This window comes from Rattus norvegicus, chromosome 5 (assembly GCF_021556685.1).
Source record: "Rattus norvegicus strain SHRSP/BbbUtx chromosome 5, alternate assembly SHRSP_T2T, whole genome shotgun sequence".
NCBI lineage: Eukaryota > Metazoa > Chordata > Mammalia > Rodentia > Muridae > Rattus > Rattus norvegicus.
In genome coordinates, this window is record NC_141538.1 from 69,022,948 (window position 1) to 69,035,212 (window position 12,265).

Consider the following 12,265-nt stretch of genomic DNA (forward strand, 5'->3'; position numbering starts at 1 on the left):
AAAAAGAAAGAAAGAAAGAGGAACACTCCTCCATTGCTTGTGGGATTGCAGACTGGTACAACCAATCTGGAAATCAGTCTGGAGGTTCCTCAGAAAATTGGACATTGCACTACCTGAGGATCCAGCTATACCTCTCTTGGGCATATACCCAAAAGATGCCCCAACATATAACAAAGACACGTGCTCCACTATGTTCATCGCAGCCTTATTTATAATAGTCAGAAGCTGGAAAGATACCAGATGGCATTCAACAGAGGAATGGATACAGAAAATGTGGTACATCTACACAATGGAATATTACTCAGCTATCAAAAGCAATGACTTTATGAAATTCATAGGCAAATGGATGGAACTGGAAAATATCATCCTGTGTGAGGTAACCCAATCACAGAAAAACACACATGGTATGCACTCATTGATAAGTGGATATTAGCCCAAATGCTTGAATTACCCTAGATGCACAGACCACATGAAACTCAAGAGGGATGACCAAAATTTGTATGCTTCACTCCTTCTTTAAAAGGGGAACAAGCATACCCTTGGCAGGGATAGGGAGGCAAAGATTAAAACAGACACAGAAGGAACGACCATTCAGAGACTGCCCCACATGTGGCCCATACATATACAGCCACCAAATTAGACAAGATGGATGAAGCAAAGAAGTGCAGGCCGACAGGAGCCGGATGTACATCTCTCCTGAGAGACACAGCCAGAATACAGCAAATACAGAGGCGAATGCGAGCAGCAAACCACTGAACTGAGAATGGGAACCCCGTTGAAGGAATCAGAGAAAGGACTGGAAGAGCTTGAAGGGGCTTGAGACCAAATGTGAACAACAATGGCAACCAACCAGAGCTTCCAGGGGCTAGCCACTACCCAAAGACTATACATGGTGAGAGCTGTATGCCAAACATTACTCTAAAAATCTTACATAGCTCATTCAGTTTCAATAAAAACACACTTGATTAAATTTAATTACACTCCTGATATTTTTAACAAAGAAAAAGTAATATACACCTAGAATAAAGAGACGCATCCCACTTTTAAAGAAAAGTGATCTACCGGAAATCTACTGCAAGCATTATGCTTGAGAGAGGACGAGAATGTTCATTTCTAGCATCAGAAACGCAACTCATTGTAGTTTAAACAGAGCATGTACTCCTAGAAAGGGGAGTTTTACGGATTTTACTTGGATTGAACATGCCTAGATCAAATGAATCGTTAACTGGACACACACACACACACACACACACACACACACACACACACAGTGTTCATCAGTTTGCAAAAATATCACAACTTGTGAATACTGATGCATTTCTCAATTAAACTAAAATTTAAAATTTATTCAGAAAATTTCAAACTACATACAAATTCACCAAAAACACCTTAGGTGCACGTGTGTCCGGGTCTGTGAAATTGTCTGGTTTCCTTCCAATTGAATTGCGATGATTGTGAGAGTAAGAAAGCCAGGAGAATTCTGTCCCCCATCCCCACCCTTGCCCTGCAGCCCCTAACGATGATGCTTTAATCCCCAGACCAATTCCAACCTCTTCTCTAACGCACTCCCTGCCCTTTACTCTGTCCTGCATGGTCACACTATTTAGAGTTTGCCTCCAGACTGAAGGAGGTGTTGCCTGAAGAACTTTTGGATCTCTCTCCAGGAGTGCACCTGAGCTGCTGCATGAGCGATGGGATCTCCTCCCCAAAGCAAGGGTTTGCCCAAGACAGAGTGCCAGGACGCAAAGCAAAAGGGAGAATAAGGCGGCTCTATGAGGTGGCCTGCCCCAGGGTATGCCAGCATCCTTCCACTGCTTCTCCCATGGCTCCGGAGCCGGTCCATGGCCCTCTGTGCATGCAACTTGCTAGCCAAGCATTGGTCATTCTCTCCTACAATGAAGAGGATCTTCCCTCGGGCCTTTTCCACCGGAAGTATCTTTTGTGAGTTGAGTTTATTCTGGGGAACTGAACAGTGACGGAAGCGTACAGCCCCTGAGGGATGGACTTGCATCAATTCCGAAGCCAGTCGCATGGGTGTCACCACCAGATCCCCGTATCTTAGTGGAACATCAAAGACTGCGCTGGGCCCATTTATGCAGACGGTGGCAGCCACCTGCTTCAGATAGCAAGCCATGGCCAGCCCAATCTCTGCTCCTTTGCTCACTGAGATCACACCAATTCCTGACTGTTGGATCTGAAATGCAGAGCAAAGGAGAAACAGTTCACATTTTCCGGCGTCTGGGAAGAAGCGCTCCTGAAGAAAGGTCAGGCAGGCAAAACATTCTAACTCTGGCACTCAGCCCTTCCATTTTTTGAGAGCTAGAAACTACTGCTGATTTAATAATACCGTCTCTGAGCTTACCATCTCGAGGGAGCAACTGTGTCATCCACCTTTAAACAATCAAAATACAACCACGTGAAAAGTAGAGTCATAGAGATAGGCGTGGTGGTACAATTCTATAATCCTAGTACCAGGGAAACTGATGCCAGAGATTTGGATTCCAGCCCAGCCCATGTAGGGAGACCGCGTCTTAAAATAAATAAACGATTTCAACTAAAATTCTAAAATGTAATTAAAACCCAGCAACATTGAATGAACAAACAAGAGCAGAAGAAGTTTGCTTTCTAAAGGATCACATTTTTGGCTTCACTAGAGAAAGGTGTTTGGGGCTGGGAAGATAGCTCAAGGGCACAATGCTTGCTGGGCAAACATGAGGACTCAAGTTCAACTCCTGTGGTGCACAGTTGTATCGCGTGCACTAGGGAGGCACCAGCACAAATTTGATCACTAGCACAAAGATCCATACTATGGGAGAAAGAATCACGTATAGATCATTATTGATGTATGAAAACATACCAAGTTCAGGATTTAGGATCAGTAGCTGATAGAACTGATTGGAAGGGCCATAGGAATACATTGCATGAGCTTCAAATGTAACATGTCTTGGCTTTTCTTTTTTTTTTTTTCTTTTTTTTTTTTTAACTCTTTTTTTTCTTTTTTTTTTCTTTTCATTTTTTCTTTTTTTCGGAGCTGGGGACCGAACCCAGGGCCTTGTGCTTGCTAGGCAAGCGCTCTACCACTGAGCTAAATCCCCAACCCCTTTTTTAACTCTTTTTTAAATTTATTTAATGCTTAATAATAATTCTTTGGTTTCCGGGCAAACATCCCCCTCCCCCCTCTCCTTCCTTATGGGTGTTTCCCTCCCAACCCTCCCCCCATTGCTGCCCTCCCCCCAACAGTTTAGTTCACTGGGGGTTCAGTCTTAGCAGTACGAAGGGCTTCCCCTTCCACTGGTGCTCTTACTAGGATATTCATTGCTACCTATGAGGTCAGAGTCCAGGGTCAGTCCATGTATAGTCTTTAGGTAGTGGCTTAGTCCCTGGAAGCTCTGGTTGCTTGGCATTGTTGTACATATGGGGTCTCGAGCCCCTTCAAGCTCTTCCAGTTCTTTTTCTGATTCCTTCAACGGGGGACCTATTCTCAGGTCAGTGGTTTGCTGCTGGCATTTGCCTCTGTGTTTGATGTATTCTGGCTGTGTCTCTCAGGAGCGATCTACATCCGGCTCCTGTCGGTCTGCACTTCTTTGCTTCATCCATCTTGTCAAATTGGGTGGCTGTATATGTATGGGCCACATGTGGGGCAGGCTTTGAATGGGTGTTCCTTCAGTCTCTGTTTTAATCTTTGCCTCTCTCTTCCCTGCCAAGGGTATTCTTGTTCCCCTTTTAGAGAAGGAGTGAAGCATTCACGTTTTGATCATCCGTCTTGAGTTTCATTTCTTCTAGGCATCTAGGGTAATTCAAGCATTTGGGCTAATAGCCACTTATCAGTGAGTGCATACCATATATGTCTTTCTGTGATTGGGGTAGCTCACTCAGGATGATATTTTCCAGTTCCAACCATTTGCCTACGAATTTCATAAAGCCGTTGTTTTTGAGAGCTGAGTAATATTCCATTGTGTAGATGTACCACATTTTCTGTATCCATTCCTCTGTTGAAGGGCATCTGGGTTCTTTCCAGCTTCTGGCTATTATAAATAAGGCTGCGATGAACATAGTGGAGCACGTGTCTTTTTTATATGTTGGGGCATCTTTTGGGTATATGCCCAAGAGAGTTATAGCGGGATCCTCAGGCAGTTCAATGTCCAATTTTCTGAGGAACCTCCAAACTGATTTCCAGAATGGTTGTACCAGTCTGCAATCCCACCAACAATGGAGGAGTGTTCCTCTTTCTCCGATCCTCGCCAGCATCTGCTGTCACCTGAGTTTTTGATCTTAGCCATTCTCACTGGTGTTAAGAATCACAGCGTGTGCACGGTGTAGTTATTGTCTTCTGTGTGCTAGTAAGCAGTAATGAGCGACCAACTGAACAATTCTTTCATTCGTAAAATGTAAACTAGGCTCTGTCCAAGGCTGAGATTACACCAGACATCTGGGCTTTTTCTTCCTAAGATTGCACAAAATGAAAGGAAAAGTGTTCTCAGTACCTTGGGGTGAGCAAATAGGAAGTTGGCAGCTTCCTCAAAATAGTCCAAGTCCTCCTCCAACAGTTCCTTAGGAAGGTCCTCATAGGCAAAATAGGCTAATGCCAGCACTGCAAAGCCACGAGAAGCCAGAAGACTGGCACGGAATTCAACTAGACCTCCAATGCTCCCAAACAAATCAATAATTCCTGGAAAAGGACCTTTCCCTGGGAGGAAACAAAAGAATAAGAAAATGGGATTAAAAGAGAGCTAAGTATGACAGTCAAAGCAAAGGCCACATAATGAAGTATATATAGGCACACAGTAGTACACGTTCATTCACACTCATGCACTCGTGCATACATACATGTCCACATGACAGTGCATATTTATTTCATCCAAATTGTTACTGTGTATCATAGCTCCTTAAATTGTGAATCATAAAGCCATGGGGACTCATGTAAGTGAATACAGGAGAAAGCCGACCATAAGAAATCATTTGAACGTGCAGTGGCCAAAATTTATACAATATAAAACAGTAGTGGTCCCAAGGTCTGCTGGAGCCCATGGGACTTCACTTTACCCTGGCTCTGAATGCACAGGGGGGCTCACTTACCTTCACAGGTGCCAGTACAGCACTATTCTCCAATCTTTGTAACCCCACAGAATCAAGTTTATTAGTTGTATGCAGTGAAACCACAGTGCCTTTACAGCCCAACAGACAGTCCTTTGCTCATATAGTCGAGTAGTGGTGTAATTACGGAAAGCACACTGGCTTCTGGTGTGTTCTAGTCATCATTCTTCAGCATGTATGTATCAAATTAGTAAACTTTCATGTTGTAATTAGGTTAGAGTGTCTGATTTTTAAAGCTGACCTCTGACTTATGATTTCGGTTTCAAATAAATCTCATCAAGTGAACCTGGACTTAGGATAAGAGGAGAATTTTCAAAGGTTTTTTAAATGGCCCTAAACATACTGGTACAATTTGGTTCTACATATTTATGTGAAGCAGATTTCTTAGCTTTCACAATTATGAAGCCAAAATGTCACCAATTCTGAAAACAGTGAAGATGTCATCTACACATATCCTACATTCTCAAGTATTCAACCAAGGCTCCATTCCACTTAGAAAAAAACAGGCAAGCCCATTCATCTTATCTGTTTGCAAATTTGCTTTCTTCTCTAAGAAATGGTACAATTATAGGTATACGGGAGAACAATTTTAAAAGTATTTTCTGTATATAATCAGTAACTGATCTCTACACATATTTCATATACCTGTAAACCCAAGATCAAGCAAAAATTCATATAGCAAAAAAGAGCTCAGAAGTAGAAAAAAAATTAAGAATCTAAGTTCTGTATCAACAAAGATAATTCTCACCTGGAGGGAGAAAAAGGGCTCCCCGAACCCGACCTTCTCGGATCTGCTCCCGTTTGACCCCAGGGCCAGCAAACCAGCGATGCACTATCTGGCTGGCCTTGGGTGCAATTCTGACTGTTTCTAGCCAGCAAACAGAGTCATACAGGTCCAGGCAGATGCAAAGGGGGCTGTTCATCACATCTTTCTTGATCAGCCTCTGGAAAGCCCTCTTGGGTTTCAGACAACAAAAGAGGCCCATCGGGTGGACCCCTACATAGTCACCCCCCAAGGCTGATGCCTGCTCCAGGTCCACCTCACCAGCCTCGTTAGCTTTGTAGAAGGCTTTGGATTGAAACAGATTCTCCTTCTCATCTTTCACTGTCGCTGTGATGGTCACTATCTGTGAAGGAGGCAGGCCTATTGCCCGGATGGACACAGGCTCATCTGCAAGGGCATTTGAAGGTGTGGCTATCAACTGGAGCATTATCAAGCTGTTGAGGGGCACTTCGTCCCTGTGATGAAGGAGGAAAATGAGCTGGAGACTTAAAGTTCAAGGCAATACTGCCCTCAAGCCTTTCAGAGATGTTAGTAAAAATGTGTGGCACTGAGAGAGGAAGTGAACTCTGGGAAGGGTAGGTGGCAGGCATGTGTGTGCCTGTCCTCCCCCACCCAGGAACTTGAAGATAAGGAGTCAGCAAGGGGAGGGAGTCAGGCAATAATAAAGGGAAATGAGCAGGTTTGTCTAGCAATGAATCTGGCAGCTTCTGTGGCTCTGAAGCCACCAGGTCCTTCTTTATTTATACAAGTTTCACAGAATAAAGACAGACTAATGATTATCCAAGTTGTTTGGTTGTGTTCAATCTTTATTTACATTTCTAGGGATGCAACTTCAGTCACAATTAGAAAACACAAACAGAACAGAATTTATTCTTATTATTAGCTCTATAACTCCAGTGTAAAGAATCTAGAGAATGTTTCTCCCATGCAAACACATTTATTATATGGCAGCCTGACTTAATAGACAAAAAATATTGGAATGTATCTTTTTATGAATAGCAAAAACCAATGCCCAACTCCTTTCACTATATGTTTTATCATCTCTACTATAAAGTAGGAAATGTTTAGTCTGTTTAACTTACTGAGTTTTATTCCTCCAGGGGTGTACGAACCCTGTATGACCCTCTATCTTTAAACTACATTCTGAGAGACCTCTAAGCCTGTAATAAAAAGAGACCTTCATCTATAATCTGTTCTCCTGGCCAGTCAGAGTTTGTCAATTGTCCCTGTTTACCGTGCACAAATTACACACCTTGTGTCAGCTTAGGGCCAGATACCCCGAGCAGATTCCTAGAGTGACAGTCCCTTCTACGTGCTTACCTGTACTTAATGATCTCCAGAGCAAAAGGATGACTTCCAAATAGTGGTCAGATAAAGTTAATTTTAAACTTTTCCTAAAAAGACTCAGACACAAATTTTTTCAGAAAAAAACATAAAAATGAATCATAATGCAGAAAGTCCAAAAATACAACAAGCAGAGACCAAAAGCCAAATGTTAGAGACAGAAGGACAATTGTAGCAATCTGCTCAGCCTTGCTGGAACTATGTCAGTTTTCGGTGTTGGCTTCATGACCCTCACTGTTTCAGTGGATAAGGCTGTGCCAGGGAAGGGAGAGAAGGAGAAAGTAGGAGAGGAGAGGGAGAGAGTGAGGGGGAAGGAGAGACTAGGGAAGGAGAGGGAGTGACTGGGGAAGGAGAGGGAAAGAGTGGAGAGAAAGAAGGAGAGAGTTGAGGAGGGAGGAGAGGGAGAAAGAGAGAGAGAGAGAGAGAGAGAGAGAGAGAGAGTGGGGGAGGAGAGGGAGGGAGTAGGCACATGGTTATGTGTTACAGTGATCCAATGGGCTAAACGACATGCTAAAATCCTGACATTAATGGAGAGCAAACTGGGAATTCTAACTAGATTCCATCCCACGGATTCTTATCCCAGCTGTTATAAAACTACAGTTTTGTGATTTTAAATAAATTGAGCATTAATACTATGAACTATGTAGCACACACACCCCCCATGTAGTATTTGTGAAGTTTGAAGGAAGGTAACACATGAGTCCAAAACAGTTCATATCTCCTGCCCAATTTAGTCTGGAATAATTAGAAAATAATAGGCAATCTATTATGGCGGTCATGTAACTAAGGGCACAGAGTCCCTTTCTCAGCTTCATAGTTTTATGTGTAAACCGATTTTTAAGGGACACAGAATGGAACATGAGGAGAATTTATTGAAGTCAGAACAAGGAAGGTGTCCTTGAAAGGAGAGTGAATATGGAGAAGTATGGAGAAGTGTGTGTGTGTGTGTGTGTGTGTGTGTGTGTGTGTGTGTGTGTGTGTGTGCTTGCATGCACGGTCAGAGGACATACTACACGATTCACTTTTCTCCCAGGGACCATACCGATTATCCGGGATTCTTACCTGTTGAGTCATTATGCTGCCTGGAAAGTTACCCTTTCTTATAAAGTAAAGATGAAAACATCTTGGGGAGACAAGGCAGGAACAAAGGAAAGGGGAGGGTTGCTTCTACGTTCTCTGTCCTTTGTAGTTTTAGTTGAACGAGTGCAAAAATGTCCTTTTCCAAAATTGACCAGGACCTTGGACATGAAAACCGTGTTCAACTCTTTAGGGCCAACAAAGAGAGAAAATAGTTAACCTTAGTACTGGTCCATTTATAGTCAAACACGGTGAAGCATACCTACAACCCTACTATTTGAGAGTTAGAGACAGGAGGATCAGGACAAGCTTGGCACCAAGATGGGCTACATAGCAAATTCCAGGCTAGGCTGAGTGGCCACACAAAAGAACTTGGCTGTCTCTCTCTGTCTCTCTCTGTCTCTCTCTTTCTTTCTCTGTCTCTGTCTCTCTCTGTCTCTGTCTGTCTCTCTCTCTCTCTTACTGTGTTTGTGTCTCTCTCTGTCACACATACACACACACACACACTCTCACATGCATGCATATGTTTATGTTACAAATATTTAACCTTGTACTGGGGTGAGAGTTGCTATGTGGTATAGAACTTGTGGATATGTCTTAGACATCACAAAATATTAAATTTCTTTATCATCATCTGCATGTCTTTTAGTTTTATGGCCTGGAAGTAATAACACATTACTTATTGCAATCTGTTTCCTTTGCTTTTGTTACCTATTGGCCAGGATGGAACAGCTAATTGTATTACCCTTTGGCTTTGTGTCCTGTAAGACCCCAACCCTTGGTCACTGGGTGGTACTTCCTTCAAGACGTCCCCTGAGACACCAAGATGCAGATCAATGCAAAAGCGTGAGTTTAGTTTCCAGGTGTTGCATCGGGGTTGACCCTCAATCAGTCCCTCAAGGCAAGTGACTAGATGGCGACCCCAAATGACTATTACAAGCAGTTTTTATACTTTTTAGGTGCACAGGTTACAGCAAGGTTACAGTTCAAACTTATTGGCTAAGGTGGGTGGGTATAAGGCTAGCATAAACCCCTAGGGTCTTTCATTCCCCTTTTTCTTGTACAAGCTCCAATCTTAGAGCTATCCCTGGGGTCTCTGGCGACTAACTCTTATTCTTCAGGTCCTGTCCTCAGGGTCTCATATTGTTGGTGCAGGACCATCAGCTGTACTACACCTATTCTCTTTTATGAAGGCTATAAGCTTGTTCAATACACAGGGTCCAAAGGTCAACAATAGCAGGAGAACAATTAGGAGCCCTAACAAGGTGGATATGAGGGTGGCTGACCAAGAGAAGTAGTAAAACCAAGACTGGAACGAGCCCTAACTCTCTTCTCTTTCTCTCTTCCATTTGGCTAGCCCTTCTCTCACCTTGGCCATTGTCATAACCCAGTTTGTACAACCTGAGTCTCCAAGTTTTTCCCTTTAGCCATCCCATTGCTTCTTTGCCTTTCTGAGTGAATCTGTTATTATTGGGTTACAAGTGGTGTTTGTGCAGGGGGTATCCCAATACCCCCTCTGGTAGGTTCAGAATCGTGTTATTTCTTTTTGCCATGATCAAGTCCCAACAAGAGGAAGGGTTCCATTAGGTGTCTCCTGGAGTCTCCCATCCCCAGGCAATGCAATAAAACTGGTCTGGAACCCCGCATCAGTGAATTTCTTCTGCCAGTTTTCTTACATCTCGAGGGTAAATGTCAATGGAGGTCTCCCACAGGTGATACCTTTGTGCAGGGAATTCACATCCTATCGCCACGCTCCCCACCCCACCCCCAGCCCAGAGCCCTCTTTCTCCCATATGGGCAGTTTGTTTCTGCCAGCACTCTTGTTTTGGGTGGAAATGTCTCACAAGTCAAGTCCTGCTGCTAGCTGGTACAGGCCAAAAGTAAGGTTGGGCCACCAGGTATTGAGAGGTTTGGAGGCTCTGTCAGGGAGTCAGCCTCATCTCCAGTTCCAGTAGAATCCACAGCCCAGGTTTGACGGACAGACACAAGGGGGACACATAGGATGGGGGAAGGAATCAAAATCCAGAGGTACCACCAGACAGACATGATCAGGGCCAAGAAGTCTTGAGTTTGAGTGGATAGTCCCTCTTCCATACCAACCAGCAGGTATCCCTGGGGAGTTTCACATGGGATGAGTACAATCGGACCAGGCTGCAACACCATCCACCTTGAGGACTGTGGGAGTGGTTAACAGCACCAGGAAGGGTTACTTCCGCCAGGGTTCCAGCAACTGTGTCCAATACCTCCAAACGTAGACCCAGTCACCAGTCTGGAAATGGTGAGGGGTCTCTGGCATTCCTGGAGCTTATAAGGCAGATAGTTTGGGCCAAATCTTGTGTTGTAATGACTGAAGGGCTAGGAGCCTCAAGAAGAGGTTCCTATCAGTGAGTTGGGTTACCTCCAGGGAGGGTCTAGTGGACACCAAGGGAGCTGGCGTACCAAACAGAATCTCAAAAGGGGTCAGGTTAAAATGGTAGGGGGTGTTCTGGACTCCAAACAGGGTCAGGGAAAGGAGCACAACCCAGTCAGTACCAGTCTCCAAGGTCAATTTAGTTAAGGTCTCTATTTTAGAGTTCTGTTCATTCTCTTTACCTGCCCTGAGCTCTGGGGACAGTATGCACAATGGAGCTTCCAATTAGTCCCCAATATCTCTGCCAATCCTTGACTTACCTTAGAAACAAAAGCAGGACTACTGTCCAATCCAATTACCTTAGGCACTCTGAACAGCAGGGAGATTTCTTCTAATATCTTCTTGGCTACACTGTAGCTGTTTCCTGCTTGATGAGGAAAGACTGGACCCATCCAGAGAAAGTATCTACAAACACTAGGAGGTATTTGTAACCATACTTTCCTCGCTTAACTTTTGTGAAATCCACCTCCCAATATACCCCAGGTCGTTCCCCCTAGGTCTCTTGCCCTGTTTGCTTTTTGCTGCATAAGCATTTACTTGCTGACATAACTTACCCCGTTCTACTGTCTCTCTGGCTAAAAACCTAAGGTCCATTTCATATACCTTAGTTCCCTTGGCTGCTTGGATGAGCTTTCTATCCCCTCAATGAGTCCATTTATGCATTTGGCCATTTTTCTTGTTCTCTGGGGAGTATAGTTTTCCCCTCTTGAGTGCACCATTGTCTTTCCTCCTCTAAGTAATAGTTGGTGGGGTGGCTAGAAATTTGGGCCTTTTCTTCTTCTGTATATTCTAAGTGATGCCATCCCTTAGTCCAGTCCCATTTCCCAGTGGGTGTCTCTTGCAGACCCATAACTGGGATAAGCTCCTCCTTAACTAGTTCTTGAGTCACTTGATCTGGCTGGTTATTGCCCCGCACCATTGAGTCTCTTCCCTTCTGTTGTCCTGGGCAATGAATAATACAGTTGTTGGCTTCATCAAGTCATCCAAGAGATCCAAGATTTCCTACTTGTTTTTTATTTCTTTTCCCTCTGATGTGAGCAGTACTCTCTCTTGGTATATAGTCCTGTGGATGTGGGCTATGGCAAAGACATACCTGCTATCCATGTAGATGTTAATTTTCTTGCCAGGTCCCAAGTTCCAAGGCATTGGTGAGGGCAATTAGCTCTACTTTCTGCTCTGAATGCCAAGGGGTAGAGCTTCTGCCCAGATGATACATCCACCATGGCAGCAACCAATCATTTCTGACCTTCATGAAGAAAACTGGTCCTATCTATAAACCAAATAGCCTCGGCTCCCAGCAAGGGTCAGTCAGAGGTCTTTTCTCCACCCATGAGTTTCTGCCAATATTTGACACTCATGCTGTGATGGCTCTAGGTTGGGATAAGGCAGCAAGGTGGTTGGGTTGAGCCCAACCAATGGAGAATCTAATCCACATCAGCTGACCAGGGGGGTCCCATCCTATGGGTCTTTCCATTCAAAAGCTAAGTATTCTTGACTTCGGGGTGCCAAGGGCAGGCAGAAGAAAGCATTTTTCAAGTCTAAGACAGAGTACCAAA

At 44.1% G+C, this 12,265-nt stretch overlaps 1 protein-coding gene across 2 annotated transcripts; it reads right to left on the reverse strand.

The window, feature by feature from the left end:
• Positions 1–1,171: 1,171 nt before the first annotated feature.
• On the reverse strand, positions 1,172–6,604 carry Acnat1 (acyl-coenzyme A amino acid N-acyltransferase 1). 2 transcript variants are annotated; one of them, XM_087551593.1, is made up of 3 exons: positions 5,843–6,604; positions 4,485–4,687; positions 1,172–2,194 (listed from the first exon to the last, which is right to left on the reverse strand). In XM_087551593.1, exons 1-3 carry the CDS (start codon positions 6,303–6,305, stop codon positions 1,604–1,606), a joined length of 1,257 nt encoding a protein of 418 aa, XP_087407719.1. In that variant the 5' UTR covers positions 6,306–6,604; the 3' UTR covers positions 1,172–1,603. The 2 variants fall into 2 exon arrangements, 1 of the variants encoding a protein (XP_087407719.1); XR_015620866.1 differs by having other exon boundaries at positions 1,363–2,953; positions 4,287–4,687; positions 5,843–6,587.
• Between the last annotated feature and the right edge of the window lie 5,661 nt (positions 6,605–12,265).